General features: G+C 43.2%; 2 protein-coding genes across 5 annotated transcripts; one reads left to right on the top strand and one right to left on the bottom strand.

Annotated features, from left to right (window-relative positions):
* The first annotated feature begins 7,570 nt into the window (after window positions 1-7,570).
* LOC119287736 (GDSL esterase/lipase APG-like) lies at window positions 7,571-9,249 on the top strand. The gene is made up of 4 exons (XM_037567333.1): window positions 7,571-7,856; window positions 7,977-8,107; window positions 8,237-8,470; window positions 8,553-9,249. The coding sequence occupies exons 1-4, from the start codon at window positions 7,595-7,597 to the stop codon at window positions 9,012-9,014; spliced, it is 1,089 nt and encodes a 362-aa protein (XP_037423230.1). The 5' UTR covers window positions 7,571-7,594; the 3' UTR covers window positions 9,015-9,249.
* A 4,062-nt stretch (window positions 9,250-13,311) lies between these two features.
* Window positions 13,312-17,775, bottom strand: LOC119287735. 4 transcript variants are annotated; one of them, XM_037567332.1, is made up of 6 exons: window positions 17,486-17,775; window positions 17,214-17,406; window positions 16,780-16,974; window positions 16,203-16,406; window positions 15,330-15,680; window positions 13,795-15,238 (listed from the first exon to the last, which is right to left on the bottom strand). In XM_037567332.1, the coding sequence occupies exons 1-4, from the start codon at window positions 17,711-17,713 to the stop codon at window positions 16,372-16,374; spliced, it is 651 nt and encodes a 216-aa protein (XP_037423229.1). In that variant the 5' UTR covers window positions 17,714-17,775; the 3' UTR covers window positions 13,795-15,238; window positions 15,330-15,680; window positions 16,203-16,371. The 4 variants fall into 4 exon arrangements, with proteins under 4 accessions (XP_037423227.1, XP_037423229.1, XP_037423226.1 ...); XM_037567330.1 differs by lacking the exons at window positions 16,780-16,974; window positions 17,214-17,406; window positions 17,486-17,775 and adding an exon at window positions 13,312-13,450 and having other exon boundaries at window positions 14,165-15,238; window positions 16,203-16,373; XM_037567329.1 differs by lacking the exons at window positions 16,780-16,974; window positions 17,214-17,406; window positions 17,486-17,775 and having other exon boundaries at window positions 13,797-15,238; window positions 16,203-16,373.
* Between the last annotated feature and the right edge of the window lie 4,748 nt (window positions 17,776-22,523).

Genomic DNA, 22,523 nt, shown 5'->3' with positions numbered 1-22,523 from the left:
AGGTCAGAAACCAGTTTATGAGAGAATATGATCTCTTGTAAACTACTAATGATCTTCTACGGAGTAACAAACATTGGTAAGTGACATTTCCGTTGAGGAATTAATCATGCTCCCCAACTTGCTGTCATGTGAAATTATGTAACAAAATAAAATTGCCAGAGAGAATTTAGTGAGCTATTTTTGTTCATCAATGAATTAATTATGCTTTTTGTATTTTTAAATTATGCTTTTGACTCAGCTCTTGCTGCTCCTTTGAATGCTTATGTGTGATGCTTATCTAGGAAATGAATGGCTAAAGAGAATTTCGGTAAGATATATATACTGTATTTTATGAGATTTTTTAGGGAAAGATATACTTATGAGTTTGTTATGCTCGCCAACTCTCTGTCATTTCTTTTATAATGATTAGGTCTGATGGTTATCTAGAAAAAAATCTGTATTTCCTCATCACTTTAAGTTGGAAGCGACGTATACAATGCTACTTGGAGTACTACCACTAGCACTGCGTCCAAGTGGATGGCGCCCTTAAATACGTGCAGTCTAACTCTGATGATGATATTATTCCATTTGTCTAGGAAAATATTTCCTATTTCTAAAAAAAATCTCTTACAACATGTTAATTTAGAAAATACGAAGTAAATTTTGAAGTTGCATCCTGTCTAGAATATCTCGTATTTTGCTGCTGCGGTAGTACCCTTTCGGCAGTTCACGGTTGAGTCGCACAAAATCAATATCATTAGATCCATCATAGAATATATTTTCATATTATATTTATTTGATATAGTAAATGTTGATAAATTTTAATATAAATTTGGACAAAGTTCCCAAGGTTTGACTTCTGAAATCTAATATGCGAAGCAAAAAAGGACTGGAGGGAGTATAACGATGATTTTAATGGTATTGGTTTGGTATTGTGAATGTTAATAATTTTTGTATACACTTGATCAATGTTGGAATAGTTCACAGTTGAGTGTCGTTAATTAACTGGGCAGAGCTGCATAATTTATGCACTTCCGTTGCGTCGGCACGGCTCGCACGGCGGGTCATCAATTACGGCCAACTGCGAGCTCCATTCATCATGTCGGAGTATGACACCATCGACAATGCACCCCAGGAGATCTAGACCTCTGTCTACCTGACAATTAATCACAAGAGAGCATTGAAAAGTTTGTGGTGCACAAATTGTAAGATCTCTGAGGTTAATTAATAGTCGCATTCGATACTTGCAAGGAGAGTTTCTCATAAACAATACAGTACCAACCAATGTGAGATAATGCTACGACCTCCCTCCGTCCAAAATTCTTAATTCTTGTCTTAGATTTGTTTACATACGGATGTACAGGGAGTATGTAGTAAAATATAAGATGTTTTTGTTTAGCCTAAAAAACGTCTTATATTTTGATATGGAGGGAGTACAACATCAAAATATTCCGTCATCATGGCCTGGGCTGCCGCTCGAGTTAGGTTAGATGCTTATGTTTAAGTTTCATGTGATGAAACTAGCCCATCAGGGTTCAAATTCCAAACTTGGCATTAATGCTCATATTTTTCTGGATTTATTTCACTCTTTTCGTCGATATTCGTTTAGTGGGAAGAAACGTTCCTGTCTGATTACAAGGCGCATGTGATGACTTCGTCAATCTCAAGATCGTTGGGCTAACTTGTTCTCTTGGAAACGCTTATAAGGTTAAGGTATACGTGTGTGCATTTATTACGATGAGTATATGGACATATACGCAAGGGACTTGGATTGCAGCGTGTTAAAGAAAAATGAGTATTTGAAGTTGAAGGCGAAGGAAACAAGTAGGCTGTGTAAACTTGTCGGGTGTCACCAATTGCAGTTGGGAGTCAGAGTGAGATCGATGGTACGTGTATTTAACTGGGTGGAGCTACTGGATCATAAACGTGCGTCACGTCGGCACAGCTCGGCCGCATGCATCACACTCCAACGTTTCACGGACGGTCCTAACTAGTAATAAATTGCAGCAAGCTAGCCAGACAGCCGTGAGCAAAGCTGGGCTAGCTGACACCTTCCACTCGATCGGCCGGGGAAGACGAAACACGATAAAATGAGCAGTGTTATTCCTACGTATGCGTAAAGATTTTACAAAATCAAATCTTTACGATATTCCGTCTAATGACGGTTAGCTAAATAGATGGGGTAGTTCCAATCAGAAATAAACTGCTCCCTCCATCCTATAATGTACAAAAAAAAAGTCTTATATTATAAGACGAAAGAGGTAGTACATGACGAACCAACATGTGATCCGATAGTTAGAGGAACAGTGGTATTCCCAGCTAACCATCCTCATGGCAATATAATTGCCATAAATAAACATCCGATTTGTCGTGTCCTTGAAAAACACCAGCGCAATAACACTACTGCAATAAAAACACCCAATCCAAAGCAAAGCCATGCACATCAATGCATGCATGTGTATCTGATTCTGACACCCTAGAGTCGGTTGAAAAAAAATACTTTGGATAGCTATACACCTGACAATATGGATAGAGTAGTCAGTGGTCTGGGACAAGTATCGGCCAAATTTTATGGTATTTTGATTTACACCGTCACGCTCACACACGGTCTGCACTTGCATGATAATATTGTACTCCCTCCATCTTTCTCCCTCCGTGGGACGGATGGAGTATAATATAAGATCATTTTTTTTACGCTAGAAAGTATTATATTTATTTGTGAATGTGCAAAAATCAGAAGAGCAAGTTACGTAACTTATGTTGTAGCTTGACCAGTGATTCTTGCACAGTTTTGTAAGCTAGCGGTCATGTTTATAAGTTTTAAAAATGGCCAACTTGGCCTGGGAAACTTCCAGGTTCGTCTTGATCGTGCATGGGCAAATGATGAATGGAGGGACATGTTTCCGTATGCGAGGGTGCAGCACTTGGTATCCCCTCGTTCAGACCACTGCCCTATTGTACTGCATCTGGATGTGGCGGAGGACCGCCGTCGTCGAGGTTCACCAAAATATGAAATTATGTGGAAAAGGGACAGCAGATTATCAGAGGTGATCTCTAAGGCATGGGCTCGGGTCCGGCCAAAAGGTGATCTGGGTGACGTTGCTACATCCCTGAGATCGGTTATGTCTGATCTAAGGAAATGGAGTAAGGAGCATTTCGGCCAGGTTGAAAAACAGATTGAGGTACTTTGGCAGGAACTTGACACGTTACAAAATTCTATGGCCGATCGATTGCTGATTCGTCAGAAGATGGAGAAGTTGGATGAGCTGCTATATAGAGAAGAAATGATGTGGCTCCAACGCAGTCGCATTGCCTGGTTAAAAGAAGGTGACCGAAACACACATTATTTCCACCGCCAGGCAGTTTGGCGAGCTAGGAGAAATAACATTAGGAGGCTACCGAAAGATGATGGCTCATGGTGTAATGCGCCTACGGAAATGGAGCGTATGGCGGCATCTTATTTTCAGGAAGTGTACACAAAAGACCCAACCTTATCACCTGATTCTGTTCTAGATCAAATTCAGCCCAAAGTTACAGCTGAAATGAATGAGCGTTTGTTGGCTCCCTGTTCAGATAATGAAATTTCCGATGCCCTGTTTCAAATAGGCCCGCTGAAGGTACCCGGGCCAGATGGTTTTCCATCCCGTTTTTATCAGAGAAACTGGGGTTGTTTAAAGGAAGAGATCATAGCAACCGTAAGGAATTTCTTCGTGTCTGGGCGTATGCCGAGTGGGGTAAATGACACGTCCATTGTGTTAATCCCCAAGGTCCAACATCCTGCTTCTCTTAAGGATTGCCGCCCTATTTCTTTATGTAATGTGGTCTACAAGATAGTCTCAAAATGTTAGGTTAATCGACTTCGTCCACTACTTACAGATCTTATTTCTGAGAATCAAAGTGCTTTCATTCCAGGCCGACTAATTTTAGATAATTCCATCATTGCCTTCGAATGTATCCATCATATTCAATCTTCATCCAATGGTGGTAAGTTCTGTGCCTATAAGCTGGATCTTTCGAAGGCCTATGACCATGTTGATTGGGTGTTCCTGGAACGAGCATTATTGAAGTGGGGCTTTGCACCCCAATGGGTCTCTCAGGTTATGGAATGTGTAAGCTCTGTGAAATATTCGGTAAAGTTTAATGGTCGTCTGTTGGAGCAATTTTCACCCTCCCGTGGATTGCGACAAGGTGACCCCCTATCTCCCTTCTTATTCCTCTTTATCGCTGATGCTATGTTAGCTCTGTTACATAATGCGGTTCAAAGAGGAGGTTTGGAGGCTATCAAAATTTGCAGAAGGGCGCCTGCTATTTCACACTTGCACTGCGTTTGGATGTCTCCATTGGTGGCCTGGAATCTGAATTGGTATTCCTAGATTTCAATTCATATGTTTGGCTGGACACCGAATTGGCAGACTGAAATGAAACGAAAACGCTGGCCGAATTACCTCCCATGCAAAGTGCCCGCCCGCAATACGGAGCCATCCCGCTCCGAATCATGCTGAAATCAGCCTCCCGCAAAACATACCGCTTCGTCGTTCTCTTTCCTCCCCTCACGAATAGAAAAGGACATCGGAGAGAAAACAGAGGCGACGACCAAGGAGCTGGCGGCCACCAGGGACCTGGCCGGCGACCAGAAGGCAGCGTCGCAGGTCCGCCGTCCTCCTCCCCGCTCCCCCCTCCTCCTACCAGGCCACTCCTCCTCCTGGGTCACGGCTCACTTCCCCATCCCCCGTCCCCAGATCTCCCCTGCTCACGCATCTCCCCCGTCGTCGGTCAGTCTGACTCCTCCACGGGTGAGCCTCCCTTCCCCATCCCGGCGGCGGTCGCTCCTCCCTTCCTCGTCCCTGATTGCTTCTCTGCGACGGCCGGCGCCCCTCTCTTCCCCGTCTACAGCGTCCCCTCCACCATCCCCTTCCCCTCGTGCTCGCCGGCGTGGCCGTCCTCTGTCTGGATCCCGCGGCCGTTGGAGATTCTCATACACGAGGAGATGCACCTATACGAGCTTGGCCCATCACGCTCGCCGGAGTTGCTCCATCCCGGTCGCGGATGGTCGGCTAACCGTCGAGGAGGACTGCGTCCTATGCTCCTCACGGCTGCTCGGTCGGCTCCGTTCATGGAGCAACTCATGCACACCGTCAATTCCATTGTATGGCATCCAAACATAGCATTGGTATTGCTAGTTTATCTAATTCCAACCGTCAATATTTTGTACATCCAAACATCTGTATTGGTATTGAAGCCCATTACAATACAAAGGTTGATTTGCTATTGGATCCAATGCAATTCAGAGGTTCTCAATGGAGACATCCAAACGAAGCGTTGTTGTTTGCGTATGACTCTCTACTATTCTTTCGTGCGACTAGTGATCAAGCAGCGATCGTCAAGGATGTTCTGAACACTTATGCTTCAGCGACGGGTCAACTCATTAACCCTTCGAAGTGTTCCATCCTATTTTCCGATGGATGCCCTGGTCTAGTTGTAGATGAGGTCAAACATATTTTGGAGGTTTCGCAACAGGAGTTCGAACCAAAATATCTGGGTCTTCCTGTCGCAGAGGGGAGAATGCATAAAGGGCGGTTCAAATCTTTGCAGTCTAGATTGAGCAAGAGATTGGTAGATTGGAGTGAGAAGTTTTCCTCACATGCTAGTAAGGAGGTGTTAATAAAATCCGTTGCGCAAGCTATTCCAGTTTACGTCATGAGTATCTTTAAGCTCCCATTCTCTGTTTGTGATGACTTAACAAAGATGATGAGACAATATTGGTGGGGTGTGGAGAATGGTAGAAAGAAGATGGCATGGGTGGCTTGGGATAAATTATTCTTGCCAAAGTCTAAAGGGGGCATTGGCTTTCGGGACATGAGAGCTTACAACCAAGCTTTGCTGGCCAAGCAAGCTTGGAGGCTTTTAACAGCCCCGGAATCACTTTCTACGAGGCTCCTTCGAGCTAAATATTTTCCTAACGGGAACCTCGTGGATACGGTATTCCCAAATAACAGTTCGGCGATATGGAAAGGAATTGAACATGGTCTGGATTTATTAAAGAAGGGTATGTTATGGCGTGTTGGTAATGGTGAAAATATACGGGCCTGGAGGGACCCATGGATACCACGCGGACCGCCATATACTCCTATATTGCCGAAGAGGAACTGTCGTCTTAACAGAGTAGCGGACTTCATGGATGATCGTGGTAATTGGAGTTTGGAGCTTTTGCAACAGCACTTCTGTCAGGCGGATGTCGAGTCAATTCAGCAAATCCGTATATACCCACGGCAGCAGGAGGACTTCATATCCTGGCCGTGGGAAAAGTCTGGAAATTTCTCAGTTAAATCAGCGTATAATTTTGCTATGTCTGATCATAATGTTCAGTTCTGTCCTGGTGCTTCTAGTTCATCACCCCATGATGATAGATCCTTATGGGAGTTAGTTTGGGGCACGTTGGTGCCACCAAAACTGAAACATTTTGCCTGGCAAGTATCATCGGGTTCACTACCTACTGCTGCAGAGAAGTTCAGAAGACACATAGGTACACATGGCTACTGTAAACTGTGTGATCAGGAAAAAGAGTCTTCTTTTCACGCTCTGCTTGTTTGCCCCAATGCTGCTGTTCTTTGGGATACCATGAGGAGGCACTGTCCATTACCAATTAGGGAGGAGATTACTTGTACCGGTGATGAATGGCTGCTCCATCTCCTAGCCGGTTCACAGGAACATTTAAGAAGCATGATCATCATGGTGTTGTGGCGGATCTGGTATCTGCGAAATGAATTTGTGCATGGCAAAACAATCCCTCCTGTAGAGGTGTCTTGTACCTTTTTGATCAGCTACTACAGCACTTTCATACAGAACTCAGCATCGGCAGATGAAATAATCAAAGGTAAAGCCCCACTGTGTGGAGTCCCACCTGCCAAAATAGTGCAGCCAGAGCATGTCACTTCCATCAAGCCATGGCTCAAGCCTCATGTGGGATCTGTGGCGTTGGCTACTGATGGGTCTTATAATTCTTCAGATGGCTCAGCGGGTTCTGGAATGATCCTCCGAGATGATAAAGGGGACGTTATCTTTGCAGCTTACCGCAAACTTTTCCATTGTAATGAAGCCCTTGAATCTGAGTTACAAGCAATCTGGGAAGGACTAAAGCTGACGGTTGAACACTCTAGTGCTACGATTTTACTTCAGTTCAGACTGTTCGGTGGCACTTAGAGCACTATCAGATGATTCCCTGGATAGATCGGCGTATGGCCATTTGGTTAGAGATATTAAGAGTTTTTTGAATGATAAGGTTGTTATTCCTGTTAAAATTCTCCGAGAACAGAATAGAGTTGCACATTATTTAGCGAACTTTGGGAGGGTCGGTGATAGTACAGCATGTTGGCTGGGGCAACCACCTCCTTGTGTCAGTGACTTAGTCGCTGAGGATTGTAACTCTGTCATTTTGGAATAATGTCATTTTGGAATAATAAACCCTATGATTCTTTGCAAAAAAAAAAAAACATAGTACCAGGCTACCAGCAATAGAGATACGGACTTTTCCGCTTATGGCTGGCTCTATATATACGGTGCCATCGGTTCGGTGTTTGGCCACGCGCGCACGGTGCACGTACGGAAATCTAAGAGCATGTCGTCGTCCAGGAGCAGCTCACCGGCGATGCAACAGATGCTTGCGCTGATGGCACTGTTTCTTCTCCTCTCCGGCGGCGTCCATGCGCAGGTGGTGCCAGCGGTGATCTCGTTCGGCGACTCGACCATCGACGTCGGCAACAACAACTACCTCCCCGGCGCCGTCTTCAAGGCCAACTACGCGCCCTACGGGGAGAACTTCCGGCGCCACAGGGCCACCGGCAGGTTCTCCGACGGCAAGATCGTCACCGACATCACCGGTACTACGTCGTTACACTTACATGCACAATCATGCATATATGTCCTGCAACTGACACTCAAAGTAGTATGAACTTGTAGTTATACTCGGTGTGTAACGTGTTTGGAGGTTGTTTCTGCAGCTGAAACACTCGGCTTCGAGGGCTACGCGCCGCCGTACCTCAGCCCACTGGCGTCGGGGAAGAACCTCCTCACCGGCGCCAACTTTGGCTCCGCCGCGTCCAGCTACTCCGACGACACGGCGGCCATGTATGTAAGTACAACGCCTATATCTTCACACAAGCTGCAGGTTGATTTGGACCCTACACGTACGACATGGACTGATGGACATGCTAAGTGTGAAGTGAGAAAAGCATCACATGCTGTGTGTATTTATCTGTAGGATGCAATCACGTTGTCGCAGCAGCTCAAGTACTACAAGGAGTACAGGTCGAAGCTGGCGGCGGTGGCCGGGCGGCGGCAGGCGCGCACCATCCTCGCCGAGGCGCTGTACGTCGTCAGCACCGGCACCGGCGACTTCATCCAGAACTACTACCACAACGCCTCCCTGTCCGCCCGCTACGACGTCGACCGCTACTGCGACCTCCTCGTCGGCATCTTCTCCGGCTTCGCCGACGTCAGTACTCCGACTCACCGGCCCATCATCACAGCATCTCTCTCTGCGCGTACGTGACCTTGTGGGTATGGACATATTGCAGGAGCTGTACAGGCTGGGGGCGCGGCGGATCGGCGTGACGACGATGCCGCCGCTGGGGTGCCTGCCGGCGACGATCAGGCTGTATGGCAAGGGCCGGAGCCGCACCGGGTGCCTGCCGAGGCTCAACCGGGACGCCGAGACCTTCAACCGGAAGCTGAACGCCACCGTGGGGGCGCTGGTGAGGCGGCGCGCGGGCCTCAAGGTGGCCGTCTTCGACGTCTACACGCCGCTCCGGGACCTCTCGGAGCGGCCCGCGGCGCAGGGCTTCGCGGAGGCGAGGAGGACGTGCTGCCGGACGGGGAACGCCGGGACGAGGGTGTACCTCTGCGACCCGGCGACGGCGGCCGGGATGTGCCGGAATGCCAGCAGCTACGTCTACTTCGACGGCGTGCACCCGTCGGAGGCGGCCAACCTGGTCATCGCCGAGTCCCTGGTGTCAGCGGGCATCGACTTGCTCACCTAGTAAGCGTGAGGCGTCAAGGGCGTACGTACTACGTGCAGCTGCAGATCGACGAACTTATCTGCCAACTAGTGTCAATTAATGCTTCCAATATGTCTCCTACTACAAAGTGTGAGCGCTCGTTGCTAGCTATGTAATTTGTCGAAAAGCATAATTTGTGGAAAAATGTATGTTAATTTATTTTTCAACTCAAGTGAAGCTCTCGCTTTCGGCTATATACCACTTTCTCCTTCCTTTATAGTACAATGTGTATTTCTTTCTGATAAAATTCCTTCTAATTTCTTGTAATTCCTTTTTTAGCCCCTCAAGAAGAAAGGAAAAGTATATCTATTCTAATTGTCTGTATCACTATCCCAATTTTCGGTATCCTTCCTTTCCTTGCCTAATTGATTAATTGCCGCCAACCAACGAATTAGCCAAGGATAATTTTGTCCTCATTTCTCTATAATTTTGTGCCCTGATCATCATGCCAAAAAAATACACCTTACATAAAGGAATGGAATGGATAGAGTAGGACAGAGGTAGTAGCTTTTTGTCTGGGAACTAACTGTTTAGCTCTCTTTGCATGGTTGCCTTTTGCTTCCTTGGGGAAAACTAGTATGCGATTTTGGATTTTGAAAGCATATACTGTATCCAGTAAAATCCAACATGTCCCTGTAAGGGATGTGTAGTTGCCATTTTGTCAAACGCACAAGGAGAGCATATCTAGTGCTAGCGTGGTCCAAGCAACGGCAGTATAACCAAAAATCAACAGAAAATTTCCCAAAAAAAACAGTAGTGCGGCTCTTGCACAAGTAATATATATGTTGTTATAAAGTTTCAACTCATCTCATACGCCGAGAAACAAAGGACAAACTTTAGCAAATAGCCCATAATCCGAAACCCATAGTGCTCTTAATTCTTTTCAAAACATTGGTAGGAGTGAAATAACAAAGTTTGGCCGAGGGAAATGTACACTTGGGCTTTGCCTAGGAAAAAGAAAAACGAGCTCAATTAACTGGTAAAAGTACTAGTATGAATCTCAATATGATACTATTCATAGCTGGATTTTTGTTCCTTGTTTCCAACATGTGATCGAAACTGAATCTGCATGATTGATATATATGTTGTGCCAATCTACGTGACCTTTTTGAGAGCACCATGACCTGGGGGCACAGTAGCACCTCAAGCCATAAGATCACTAATAGATGTCTTCTCAATTGACACTGAATGGGAAATATAGCTACAAACCATATGCTTCCCAACTGCCAGAGGGAAAGGCACGGTGTGTTGCACAATAAATCTTCCCTAGAAGTCATGTCTCATTGTACTTCTCTTGGTTGTCTGTATATGGCTCAGGAGATAAAATTGGGGTTACTGCTCACATGACGGCGCCATCACATCTCATTTTGTCTTGCCAATTGCCATGCCTAGTAAGGGGCACCAACAAAGGTGAGGTCTCTCCTCTCTAGCTCCGGCCCGGGTTCTAGGCCTGGTCTCCCCACGGCGCCTCATTCCTCTTCAAATAAATGCCTGGGTGCTAGTGTCCTTTGGGTCACATTTCATTGGGTACCTTGGCATATATGTGGGATTTGGCCCTGAGGATACTCACACGTCTTCGAGAACCGATTCATGCTCTTCAAGGTGAAAACCATTGGTTTGGCCATCAATGATGGATTCCGCAACGATATTTTACGTACTTCATTCCCTTCTTGAAATCTACAAGGACATGGCAGTGTCCCATCTACCAGCCCCTAAGCCCCAGGATGAGAAGTCTTGCCAATTTATAAAACCCTTGATTTGTCCCTCTCTTTTTTCCATATATTTTTGCCATCTCCTTGTTGGTGTTTTATTGGAAGATGGTAACATATTCACTCAATGAAGGACATTGTAGGTGTTTTGACTTTACATTCACTCAATGAAGGACATTGCATTTTTTTCCTTCTACAAACCGATTTGTTCGACTTTGATGCATATGTCATATTGTAAAGTTAAATTGAAGGTTGTATCTTTACACTTGTCACGTCCATAGTTCCAATGATTCAACACAATGGACAGCCTAACTTAATTGATAACCCATGGTCCACTAACTGCTTAATCCATAATTCACTCTCATACAACTATGCGCCGGTGCATGAGCCGTACCAGTCCAACTTGTTGGATCGCTATGCCTATGCAGGTAGGTTCCAGGGCGTCTTCAGTGGTGCTATTGTGTGTTAACGATACCCGAACATGCAAGGCTGTACCATTAGTTGATTGGCACAATAAAATTCACTAGATGAACGACCTTGAAGTACGATGTGTGAATCTTATGCTTCAAACATTTATTAAACATCCGACTCCACAATTATTTATATATACTTGATGTGTGAAATTTATATGTAATTTTTCCCACAAAATAACCAATGTAATGCTCCCTCCGTCCGGAAATACTTGGCGTAGAAATGGATACAAATGGATGTATCTAGACCTAACATACATCTAGATACATCCATTTCCTAGGACAAGTATTTCCGGACGAAGGGAGTAGGTTTTAGCAACTGTCTCGTAGCATCATTAATAGGTTTTAGCAAGATATGTACTCCCTCTGTTCCTAAATATAAGTCTTTTTAGAGATTCCAATATGGACTACATACGGAGCAAAATGACTGAATCTATACTCTAAAGTACGTATATACATCCGTATGTAGTCCCAATTGAAATCTCTAAAAAGAGTTACATTTAGAAACGGAGGGAGTAATTTCTACTGCAAGACCATAACAAACAAAACAACCCGTGATCTAATTTGATAAATCTATCATACTATACATTCAAACTGAAGGTCATGTATTTACACAAGTCAGAACCATTCCAATGGTTCGACATATGGCTGTCTTAATTCACTGCTTAATCGTATACTCCCTCCGTTCAGAATTACTTGTCGCGAAAATGGATGTATCTAGATGTATTTTAGTTCTAGATACATCCATTTCCGAGACAAGTAATTCCGAACGGAGGGAGTGGTTCCCTTGTTTAATTGCCACCCGTCCAGCTTGTTGCATCGCTATGCAGGTAGGCTCCAGGGCGTCTTCAGTGGTGCTATTGTGTACTAATGATGCCCTAATTACCTACCTGCAAGGCTGTGCCACACTAACTGACTAAAAACAAGATGAACTTGGAGTAGAATTTATTAGATCGGCTACACACCAAGCATGGAATTTTAGAAGTACTTTTCGTAAAAGAAATTAAAACTTTGACAACAACTTTTCAAAAATGCTTCGAACAAACAAGCAAAAAATAATGTTTGTTTTCGACCAGTCAATCCATAAAAATAAAAAAGAAGAGTTTCATTGGGTTTGAGAAATTGTTTTGCAATATAAACATATGTTCAAGATGTGGGTGTCTTTTTCTTAAGACTGCCCAAAGTAAGTGCATGCTTGAATGGCCGTCATCCATGTGTCGACGTCACTGATTAATACGGGGTGAACCTTAACCATGGGATATACAGAGTACAGTTAATGGTTCCTAGTCTTTCGGACACGATCGATGTGATGCAGCAGCTGCCCAGATATGAACGGTTACAAGTGGCACCGGTCGCTGCGTACATTAATGTGCAACTTGTGCAGCCAGGCACTGCTCCACAAACATATTTGGCACTGCGGTTGCACATGCATTTTTCCTTAACAAGCAAAATCAAGCAGCTACTATAATTGTGATTTTGATGTATTGCTGAATGGCATTTCGGCCACATAATATGTGCAACTTGGTCAGAATAGCTACTATTCTAAAAATTGATATGTATCCGAATGTTGACTAACAATAAAAGATCGCCTAACTCAAAAAAGCAGATCGGCTAGGGCTTTCAAAGCATGCAAGTACGAGCTACATAATAACCCCAGTTGTGTGACATTTAGATAAAAAGAGCAGTTAGATCTTAAATCCAAAGTTAATGGACTGTACTTTCCAAGAATTGTAAAGTAGAGGAGGATGCAAACTTTTGAAATGTTGTATTCTCTCTGCATACATATAAGTATAAAAGTATTTCAGAAAAACTATGCCCTACAAAATAAACATATTATTATATCTTTGTCCATCATATCCAGATACCTTAATAATAGGATCGAGAGGTAAGTATTGTCATTCATAAGTTTTTCTACTGTACTTACGTAACAAGAGAAGCATACATAAAAAAGGTTCTTCGGTGTGGTCACAAGCTCTACTAAATAGGCTGTGCAAACATATCAATATCTTAGTTGACCATATCCAATTGCTGAGTAACAAAGTTGAAATATATAATCAAGAGGAAACATTAACTCAAGAAAACTAAATTCAGAAATAAATTACCTGGAACTGCTGTATGGCACAAATAGCACTAACAAACCAAATCAAACTGTGATTCCATTTTTTGCGTCTGATATAATATATGAAGTTTCCTTAATTTATTTATTTATTGGACTTTTTCCTTCTTGGTGGTCTGCAATCTGCACAGCAAAGAAAATGATGAAGTTTACCTATGAGGTTACAAATTGCTTTATAAGACCATAAAAAAGGCAGGCGAGAAGAATGTATATTGAGGTCATTTCTATCTATTACAAAAGCAGTTTGATCACCCAAGCTGCCAAGCAGCTCAAAGCTGCAATAATGCAACACCAAATGTTTGCACTGGAACTGGTACAGTGAAGTAGTTAGTGCACATCAAGAATAGTTGTCTCAGTAACAGCAGTGCAGCAGCAAGAGATGCAGAGTAACATGTGCATGTCATGTAAAATATACATCAGTGGCTGAGTCTAGATAGATATAGCTAATATCTCTTGCAGACCGGTAGGAAATTGATAGTAACTGATGATAGCTTTACTAAACATAAACTGGTGACTACAACCATTTAATTTCTATAATTCAAACACAAGAATCTATATTTGGCCATGACAGAAGAAATGCAGTGGAAACATCCAGAATGGAGTCGACAGCTAAATTTGCACATGAATGCAGTATTACTACTTTGACTGGCCCAATTTATGTTTCGCAGATGCTACTTTACACTATCAAGACCTGACAAATGTTACTTTACAATATCTAAACCTGACAGATGCTACTTTACAACATTATCTACACAGGTAGAACTGATCAGAATTGCTTGTACAATTGCACTGCTTGAATAGCTAGGACTTCTTGAACAGAATTCTGATAAGACTGACCAAGAGCTGAATGGATATGTTCTAACTCCACAGTTCACGTCCAGCAGTACAGTAACCAAAAGGAGACCAGGAACCCATCCGGACCAATCACAGTTACATAAAATCCCTGATCACTGCTATGAAGAGGGCTGAATTTTTGCGTTCATTTGAACGATAACGTCTTTGAATGCCTCACAACCATCAAAACGCTGCCCTTTATTAGTCCAGTTTAACAATCTGTCGCGAAGATCGATTACAAAATCTTTATCATGACCCGCCTCATTCAGCAATAAATTTACACACTTCAGCACGTATGGGCCTGTCTTGGTTCTGAGTTGACTGACAAAATGACGACATGTATCTTCACATTCAAAGATCACTGCAGACATATCCTCAATAATGTCAAGCCAGCCAAAGATGAGACATGCACCACTTAAAGCCCGTCTTTCAGTAGAACCTCCACGACTAGATGAAAAAACAGCATTGCCAGCCTGATCTTTCCTTTTTGTCTGCCCTTCCTTTGACTCCATAACCAGACCAGTGCTTGCGTAGTGCAGAAGCACGTTACAGTCTTGCTCACTAATACAAGCAGAGGACACAAGCAACATCCCTAAAGGAACCCGTAAATGCAGAAAATTAGGGCATGAGAGAGGGATATCTAATTGTTCTGCACCTTGCACCGGACTGACAGCACTTATGCGACACAACTTCACACAGCGATCATCAAAATCTTTGATAAGGGAACTGACAGGGTTGGTTGACACATTATCCCCAACTGTGGGTACTCGCAGTTTCCTCCTGTGATTTACTGTACTGGCATGGTGTGCATAACTTGGGCGTCTTTTGTTGTTCCTGGCCCAAGAATGTGATAACTCGACCATATTTTTAGCTAGCAACTGGCATTCATCAACATTAGAAGGGCATAATACCCACGAAAGGTAAAATGCTGCCCTCTGAGCAACACTGATATCGCTTATTGATTCAGCAGTTTTCTCCTCAGATAATACTTCTGATAAATAACCTTGTGAACCTTCCTGGTGAAATAGTAGAGCAGTGGCAAAATTGAACCAGATAGGGAAGTTCGTAATTGTCAACCTGCAGCACCACAGAGCAGGAGCAATTAGCTTTGAGTTGAACAGCATGCTAAAATATCTGGATACTATTGTTAGCATGTTAATAAGCATACCAAGCAGAACTGTATTTGAATTTGACCAATCCTTTTGATGGTTGTTTCTTGCCAAAGTGTGGCCCTTTTGGTGGTTGTGATTGTATGTTTTTCCATGAAGAGTTGTCGCTGCTTGTTTTACCCAAGAAAACCATAGCTTCTATGTAAGAAACAAGATCCAAAAATCGTCTGCATGATATGGGTCCAGTTAGTATGGCAAGCAAATCCCTTTGTTGGCTTGGGAAATAAGCATGTGTAAAGGGAAATTTCTGTCCCAGTTCCATGGATATTCCCCATCCCATAGGCTCGAGAAGAAGATCTATTACTGATGATACCACTGCTGTGCAAAGTCCTAGCACAGAACCCATACCCCTGCAATCAGAAATAATATACACGAATAAGTAAAAATTGTAAAAGAAATCTCCACAAACAAGAAGCCCAGAATGTGTAATGCATTAAGACAAGATGCAGAACCGTGTGGATCCCTAATAGTGCTGTGGGTATACCATTTAGAACAGGAGGAAGGAATGCTACAGAAGATTAAACAATTAACTCTCTGGTTAATAAAGTTTCCATTTACAGAAGATTAAATAACTAACAGATGATGAATTTTAAAATGATACAGAACATGAATCTGTTAATTCAGTTTTGAGGTAGTTTAAATCCAAGCTTTGAAGAGTTTACTTGGCCATGCACGTTACCCTATTTTCTAATAATGAATTTCAACTTTGCTAGTTGCAGGCTCAAGACATAACACTTTTAATTGTGCTGTGTGCAAGTTTAATTGCGAGTGTGAAAATGGTTCGAGATGCCAACTGACATAAACACAACAAACTCAGAGTCACAAACAAAAAATAGAGAAGCTAGTACAAGTATTATGAGGTGTGAAGTTACGTCGCAAGAAACCATATATGGAATAATGACCGCATCTCCAAGAACGCTGGTGGGGAGCAAACTAAGCATATTACAATCACACGCCATGCTACCCGATCATGTAATTCTTTTCTCAGACAAAGCAAAGGCCTTGTGATTGCTTCTCGTAGCATCTCTGAAAGATCATGTTTCAGAATTGATGGGTCGTAATGCCACAAAAGGGCCCTGCCACACACAAACGAAAAATGCAAAACAAATCAGTAAAATATGTAAAGGAATGGCAGGATTTTTTTTTGTCAAATCAGGCAACAGGATAAATGACCACCTAATGTAATCACAGATAAGGTAAAAAAAATGCCAATAACTCAACATTGCACTACTCACAAAACAGTACGATTTTTCTGATAAGAGAGGGTTAAGATCGGTGTACATTTCTGGGATTCCAGTTGGACTTTAGCATATATTGCCTTATTATTCTATATCATGTTCGCAGCCAAATCACTACTAGAAGACAGCTCAACACAGACGAATATCACACAACATCCTTGAATCTAATGCTAGTACTATGTTGGTCCATGTATAACTGTCCCAAGCATACCTCGGCGGGATTGAGCCATCACTGGAAGCACTTGATAAGATGGATGAGTTGTTACATCCAGAGAAATGGTACCCATCTCGCAACTGCTTTCTCCATCTTCTCTGTAATATGGCGAAGGAAAGAGACACTGGTAACGAGGGGATAACAGCGCCGTTTTCACAGCAGCATGCAACAGATCATAGGAATGCCCCGCAACTGCACAAAAGAAAGTCACAATACATGAACATCAACACAAACAAGTAACATAGTGTTAGCCTACAGCCTGAGGAAGTGAGGGGGCGAACACAAAATTTCATGAAGTGAGCACTGAATTGCAAGGAATGTAGATCTGAATGATTAACTATACAGCAGCCTCCTAAAGTTCGTTTGGAAGTGGCAGCATTGCAGTCTACTGCAAGCTATTCGGGGGGGACAAAGGAGGGGGGAAATCTCACCATCACGGCCACCCAATTTCTCGACGAGGGCGGCGCAGGAGCGGACCAGCTCGCGGCAGTCCCGGGGCGAGACGGAGCTCCCGACGCAGAGCATCTCGGCGCGGTCGTCGGTCCGGGCCACTCGGCACGTGGCCGGGCCGGAGAGCGCGGAGACGGCGGTGCGGACGAGGCAGTCCAGGCGAGCCCTATCCACCTGCAATGCAAATGCTCGCGGGGAGGGTCAGGGACTGCAGCGGTCGAAAACGGAGCGAGGTTAGAGGGGGATTGTTTACCTCCTGTGGGTCGAAGCACATGAGGGAGAGCGCGGCGTCGAGGACCCTGGTTCCGGAGGAGGCAGGGGCGGCGGCGCGGGGGTTGAGGGCCGCCGCGAGGGAGGATACGTTGGCGGAGAGCGCGTCGCCGGCCGCGGAGGAGGGGCCCGCGCCGCCGGGAGGGCGGGAGAGGTGGGAGGCCACCTCGGCGAGCAGGTGCGTGAGGTCGTCTAGGGGAGGAGGCGCCATTTTTGGGGGTTTGCCGCCGCGACGGCGACGGCGATGGCGTCCAAAGGTAGAGGGAAAATCCGAAGCCGAGGAAGGGAGAAGGGACAAGTGGGCTTTTGTGCTTCGGTTCAGCTGGAAATGGGCTTGGATTCGAAAATCTGTATGTCCTCGTCTTAAACTTGTGCCTTTGCAAGTTGTGGTAATAGTGTAGCAAGACATGAATTTTGTATTAAGACATAAACTCAGTTTTGCTGATCTGGGTGTATTATAGCTTAGTATAGAAAAAATATACAATCATGCCAACTAAATAATTAATTAAGATGGAGTTTTAGAAGTTTCACATTTGATAACTACTTTAGTAAGTTTGCTTGCATGCTTCTCATGATATTTGCAGGAGAACAAACCCACAAGTTCAAACCAAGATTTGCATGCAAGTTCAAGTCTCTTTGTTGGATTAAAAGATTTGTTTCTGAGGCCGCACTTGCAAAGTACATCGAATTGGTTGCTAAACTTGGTGGTCATGTTCAAATAGGGTGCATTTGTCATCCCTTCTAAATATTATGTAAATTGTAGTAACAGTAATAAAAATGAAGTTAGAATATTCTTGTCATATAATAATATGCTTACAAAAATAACTTACTTTTAAAACAAGTTAATGTAACTTTTAAAAATATTCACATGTTACTTAAAAAGTCATGCAATAAAAATAATATTGATGTATTTAAAAAATGTATATAGAAATTTAAAAAGTGTTCATTTGAGGATCCATAGCCTTGGGGTACAGTAGGCTATTAATTATTTTTTTCACACATTTTTTTCCCATTTAAGTTTATTCAAAAACCAAATTGACAGGTTGATCCAAGAACCAAGTGAGGCTAATTTTGTGGGATCTTCGAAATTAATCAAGATTTTTTGGGGTGGAGAGCTAGTAACACAAGGGGGTGGAAACACATGTCAAATCCATGCCAACCATGATCTTCGATACCATCTAATGCAAGGTTCCCGATCTTTACGATTCAACTAGTGGTATGAGGATGAACACGAGGGAAGCAAGTGTTAAACGAAGGGAAAAACTCAAATAAAGCATGATAAAGGGCCTGTTTGGGACTGCTCCGCCTCACCAAAATCAGTTTCACTCCACTAAATTCACTTTGGAGCAGTTTCATTCAGAAGTTGTAGCACTAGCAAAGGGAATGTTTGGCTTCCATCTAGCTCCAACTTCAAGAATGGGAAATTTGGTGGACAGGATCTATTTGATTGGTTGAGGGGGGAGAAACGAAGGGGTATCCACTTACTAGTGGCAGTGGTGGATAATTTCCACCCAACTCCAGCTTCTAGAGTTTTTTGGAGCACCCCCTGAAGAGCTTCATAAAAAACTGGAAGGTGTACCTGAGATTCTATTTTTTTTGCGGAGCGGCATATCGTGGAGCTACCCCGTTTGGCTTGTGTTTTCTGGAGCGAGCTGAATTTTAAGGAGCAGAGCAGTCCCAAACAGGCTCAAAGATAACTAGAAGAGCTTGAATGGCTCAAGTCCAATAAAACACACCCCAATATATATGTAGCCTTGAATCTTGGAAACCAAACCCACTCAACTCTTAATGAAACTAAAATCTCTTATGGTCGGTCCACCGATCCAATAGAACCCAATGAAGAGAAGATTGACAAGAAGAGGTCATGATGTCACTCTAACTAGATCCACTAGGGGATAGGTCTTGGGCACCCCACAAGGGGAGTATCTTGACTCTACATAAGGAGTGGAAAGAGCAATGCTCAATTATCTTGATTAAATTCTAGTTTAACCCTAGATTTGAGGAGGGAAGAGGTATATACAGTCTAAGGTGGAAAAGGGCATAAGGAGTAAGCTACAAGGGCTTTGCCCATATTCACATATAGGTGGACCCTAATACGTCTCTGTCGTATCTATAATTTTTGATTGTTCCATGCCAATATTATTGAACTTTCATATACTTTTGGCAACTTTTTATACTATTTTTTGGGACTAACATATTGATCCAGTGCCCAGTGTTAGTTCCTATTTGTTGCATGTTTTATGTTTCGCAGAAACCCAATAGCAAACAGAGTCCAAACGGGATAAAAACGGACGGAGAATTATTTTGGAATATTTGTGATTTTTGGGAGGAAGAATCAACGCGAGACGGTGCTCGAGGTGGCCACGAGGGTGGCCCATGCCACCACTCCAGGTGGGCGCGCCCCCCACCCTCGTGGGGCCCTCGTAAGGCGTTGATGCTCTACTTTGGCCTCAAGAAAGCTAATTTTTGGAAAAATATCTGAGCGAAGGTTTCAATCCAATCGGAGTTACGGATCTCCAGATATAAAAGAAACGGTGCCAGGGCAGAATCCAAGAATGTGGAAACAGAGAGAGACAGAGAGATAGATCCAATATCGGAGGGGCTCTCGCCCCTCCCACGCCATGGGAGCCAAGGACCAGAGGGGAAAACCCTTCTCCCATCTAGGGAGGAGGTCAAGGAAGAAGAAGAAGAAGGGGGGCTCTCTCTCCCTTGCTTCCGGTGGCGTCGGAGCACTGCCGGGGGCCATCATCATCACCGCGATCTACACCAACACCTCCATCATCTTCACCAACATCTCCATCACCTTCCCCATTCTATATTCAGCGGTCCACTCTCCCGCAACCCGTTGTAACCTCTACTTGAACATGGTGCTTTATGCTCCATATTATTATCCAATGATGTGTTGCCATCCTATGATGTCTGAGTAGATTTTTGTTGTTCTACCGGTGATTGATGAATTTCTATGATTGGTTTAATTTGCTTGTGGTTATGTTGTTGTCCTATTGTGCCCTCCGTGTCGTGCAAGCGTGAGGGATTCCCGCTATAGGGTGTTGCAATACGTTCATGATTCGCTTATAGTGGGTTGCTTGAGTGACAGGAGCATAAACCCGAGTAAGGGGGTTGTGGCGTATGGGATAAAGGGGACTTGATGCTTTAATGCTATGGTTGGGTTTTACCTTAATGATCTTTAGTAGTTGCAGATGCTTGCTAGAGTTCCAATCATAAGTGCATATGATCCAAGAAGAGAAAGTATGTTAGCTTATGCCTCTCCCACATAAAACTTGCTATAGGTCTAGTAAAGTGGTCAATTTCTTAGGGACAATTTCACAACTCCTACCACCAATTTTCCACACTCGCTATATTTACTTTATTGCTTCTTTATCTAAACAGCCCCTAGTTTATATTTACATGCTCTTTATTATCTTGCAAACTTATCCAACAACACCTACAAAGTACTTCTAGTTTCATATTTGTTCTAGGTAAAGCGAACACTAAGCGTGCGTAGAGTCGTATCAGTGGCAGATAGGACTTGAGAGAATACTTGTTCTACTTTTAGCTCCTCGTTGGGTTCGACACTCTTACTTATCGAAAGAGGCTACAATTATCCCCTACACTTGTGGGTTATCAATACCTTTTTCTGGCGCGTTACCGGGGAGTCATAGCGTGGGGTGAATATTCTCGTGTGTGCTTGTTTGCTTTATCACTAAGTAATTTTTATTTGTTGTTCTAAGTTGTTCTCTATCTTTAGTTATGGATATGGAACATGAAATACAAAAAAAATTAGATGTAGTTGCTACTCCTAGAGATGGGGAACCTCCTAAAACCCTCGATGCTCATTATGTGAAAGGTATTATGCACTACTTTGATAATCCTGAGAAAACCCCATAATTATGTTATGGGAGACACATTGGATCAACGTGAATACTTTAGGGATTATCGCTTGACACAAAAAGGGAAACTATTATGAGATCAAATTTATATGTTGTGTTGGTATGCTCGGGATCTATGCTTGAGACATGATTATATATACTTGTTGCTCTAGGATGAAGGTCCCACACCTTCCCTTTTCATGCAAATTCAATGATGATAAAACCTTGGCTTCTTATGCTAATGGTATATATGATTACTATGATGTGGAACAAATAGAAGAATTCGTTGCTTTTATGGGTGCTTATGAGATTGAATCTATGTTTAAAGAGTTTGAAGATTTTGATGATTCAGTTTATAGACCTAATTTTTTTGCTATACATAGATATTTCTATGAGAATTATGAATATAATCCAAAATATTGATGCATTTATTGAGGAAGTCTCCGCTGTCCCAGAAGAGACTAATATTTTGCAGGAGTCTATGGAAGAAGAAATTGATGAAACTGTGAGCTCATTGGATGAAAAAGATGATGAGAAGAGCGAAGAACAAAAGGAGGAAGAGCGGATTAGCTACCCGTGCCCACCTTCTAGTGAGAGTAACTCTTCAACTCATACATTGTTTAATTTCCCTTCGTGCTTACCGAAGGATGATTGCTATGATGATTTTTATGATCACGTTGATTCTCTTGAGATATCCCTTTTTGATGATGCTTGCTATGCTTGTGGCCAAGATGCCAATATGGATTATGCTTATGAAGATGAACTTGCTATAATTCCTTATGTTAAACATGAAATTGTTGCTATTGCACCCATGCATGATAGTCCTATTATCTTTTTGAATTCTCCCTACCACACTATATCGGAGAAGTTTGTGCTTATTAAGGATTATATTGATGGGTTGTGTTTTACCACTACACATGATGATTTTGATAGATATAATATGCATGTGCTTGCTGCTCCTACTTGCAATTATTATGAGAGAGGAACTATATCTCCGCCTCTTTATGTCTCCAATATGATAAAATTGCAACAAACTGCTTATAATATGCATTGTCCTTTACTATGTGTGCATGAATAGTTCTTTTATGACATGCCGATGCATAGGTAGAGAATTAGACTTCATTGTTGCATGATATATGTTGCTTTGTGCTC

The sequence above is a fragment of the Triticum dicoccoides genome, chromosome 4A, assembly GCF_002162155.2.
Source record: "Triticum dicoccoides isolate Atlit2015 ecotype Zavitan chromosome 4A, WEW_v2.0, whole genome shotgun sequence".
NCBI lineage: Eukaryota > Viridiplantae > Streptophyta > Magnoliopsida > Poales > Poaceae > Triticum > Triticum dicoccoides.
Note: the sequence above shows the minus strand (reverse complement) of the source record. Positions and strands in the feature narration are given on the sequence as shown.

Coding starts and splice junctions, on each gene's coding strand:
- LOC119287735 (XM_037567330.1), bottom strand. CDS start 16,354: ATGCTACGAGAAGCAATCACAAGGCCTTTGCTTTGTCTGAGAAAAGAA. Junction 15,681..16,202: donor CATATATGGTTTCTTGCGAC/GTAACTTCACAC, acceptor TTCTGATTGCAG/GGGTATGGGTTCTGTGCTAG. Junction 15,239..15,329: donor TTCAAATACAGTTCTGCTTG/GTATGCTTATTA, acceptor GTGGTGCTGCAG/GTTGACAATTACGAACTTCC.
- LOC119287736 (XM_037567333.1), top strand. CDS start 7,595: ATGTCGTCGTCCAGGAGCAGCTCACCGGCGATGCAACAGATGCTTGCG. Junction 7,857..7,976: donor GATCGTCACCGACATCACCG/GTACTACGTCGT, acceptor TTGTTTCTGCAG/CTGAAACACTCGGCTTCGAG. Junction 8,108..8,236: donor ACGACACGGCGGCCATGTAT/GTAAGTACAACG, acceptor ATTTATCTGTAG/GATGCAATCACGTTGTCGCA.